General features: G+C 42.1%; 1 protein-coding gene and 1 long non-coding RNA gene across 33 annotated transcripts in view; one reads left to right on the top strand and one right to left on the bottom strand.

Annotated features, from left to right (window-relative positions):
* LOC102678064 (sodium channel protein para) overlaps positions 1 to 1725 on the bottom strand; it is a 57363-nt gene that overhangs the window by 602 nt on the left and 55036 nt on the right. For 19 of the 32 annotated variants that reach the window (XM_006613003.2, XM_006613001.2, XM_031509202.1 and 16 more), the window contains 2 exons: positions 1092 to 1396; positions 231 to 1013 (listed from right to left, as the gene is read on the bottom strand). In XM_006613003.2, the coding sequence (XP_006613066.1) occupies positions 231 to 1013; positions 1092 to 1396 (1088 nt within the window). Of the gene's footprint in view, positions 1014 to 1091; positions 1397 to 1725 lie in introns of all 32 variants that reach the window. The other 13 variants (XM_006612998.2, XM_006613022.2, XM_006613014.2 and 10 more) reach the window with 1 other exon arrangement.
* Positions 1300 to 1725, top strand: part of LOC102680511 — a 3066-nt gene continuing 2640 nt past the window's right edge. The window contains exon 1 of the long non-coding RNA XR_421320.2: positions 1300 to 1491. This is a non-coding gene — a long non-coding RNA (uncharacterized LOC102680511). The remainder of the gene's footprint in view (positions 1492 to 1725) is intronic.

Below are 1725 nucleotides of genomic sequence, written 5' to 3' on the forward strand. Positions count from 1 at the left end.
CTATAAGGCTGTCGATGGAGAGCGCGCGCGAGGTCCGTGAGGCCGCTGCTCCTCGCGAGCAGTATCAGCACTGCAGACGCTGCGTGAAATCGACGCGTCTGTCGGTAATTCTATAGCTGTTAATCGGCGATGCTGCAGATGGAGCGATCGTCGCACGGACGCCGCCAATTTGTGGTTCGTGGTGGCGCTTGCTACGACGGTGGCGGTGCTGGAGACATTATGGACGCCGATCAGACGTCCGCGGTTCTCGAGGTTACGCTCGGCGATCGGCTATGGATGACAACTCTGTGGCCATTTTTCGTTACAAAACCGTCACTCTCGACTAAGACTGCAGTTTGTCTGACCCGTGGATCCGTGTCAGCGTCATCGCTTTCTTCGCTGGGTCCGCCTAGACGCTGTTGTTTGTGTTTTCTCCAAGCGTTCTGGATCAAACGCGCGCAATATTCTTCACGCTGACGCCACAAAGTAGAAGAGACCGGTTCATAACCAGTCTCACCTGGACGCGTTTGAACCTCGAGCTCTGCTGTCTCCTCAATCGGATTACCCTTACGCGCGAAGAAGTCTTTGGTGAGAGCATCCAAGATGTCCACGCAGAACATCATATCTCCTTTGCATATAGGAATGTCCATCGATACGATCTTGTACTTGTTCGGCTTGTGTATCTGCAATGGCGGTTCGAGCACGTCCAAGAAATCGGATAACTGATCGTATCTGATATACTGTGTTCCGTCTGGATCAAACTGTTGCCAGATCTCGTAGTACATATCATAATCGTCATCCGTCAAACCTTCCTGCACATCCTCGGTCGCTTGAGAATAGTTCTCCAAGATCACGGCGATGTACATATTTATCACGATTAAAAAGCTGATCACCAAATACGAGAGAAGATAGGCAATGCCGATCGTAGACGAACCACAATTGCCCGGATATCCTATCTCGTTGTTTGGTTCCTGGCAGTCCTCTTCGTTTATTATACCGTCAAGAACACCGTCCCAACCAGCGGACGTTGACATCTGAATAGATTTATGAATTTTCGTTTAGATATATCTAGATAAAATTTATAGAATGTAAAAGATTTAATGTTTAATTACCTGGAATAGCAATATCATCGACTGTCCGAACGTTTTAAAATTGTACACATCATCCAGTCCGCTCTTATCTTTCACGTGCATGAAGAACGACATTCCAAAAATCGCAAAGATAAACATCACCAAAAACAGTAATAGGCAAATATTGAAGAGAGCTGGTAACGACATCGCCAAGGCGAAAAGAAGAGTTCGAATACCCTTGGCACCTTTCACGAGTCGAAGCACACGACCGACTTTTGCCACCCTTACTACACGAAGCAATGTTGGCGATACGAAGTACTTCTCAATAATATCGCTGAGAACCAGACCTAAAGGGAATATGTATATATTTATTAGAACAAATTTAAAATGTTTTATAAATTTACTATTAATAGATAGTAAGAAAGGATGTGTGCTGTCTAAGGTAAGGTTATGTGATCTAAGTAAATTGGTGCTATCTAAATTAAAGAATATTTTAGAAAATCCATGCAAAAGATTTTTCACACAAGATTATTTATTTTATAGAATTTAATTCATTCATCGAAGATAAAACATATAAAAAATTATGCATTTTTAGTTCTAATTGGTTTTCTATAATGAATGAATATTGTGTTTTTTATTTCATTTAACTTTTTGAAAATATTTAAAAAAAAAAAAA

Source organism: Apis dorsata, unplaced genomic scaffold (assembly GCF_000469605.1).
Source record: "Apis dorsata unplaced genomic scaffold, Apis dorsata 1.3 scaffold_132, whole genome shotgun sequence".
In the NCBI taxonomy this organism is placed as follows: Eukaryota; Metazoa; Arthropoda; class Insecta; order Hymenoptera; family Apidae; genus Apis; species Apis dorsata.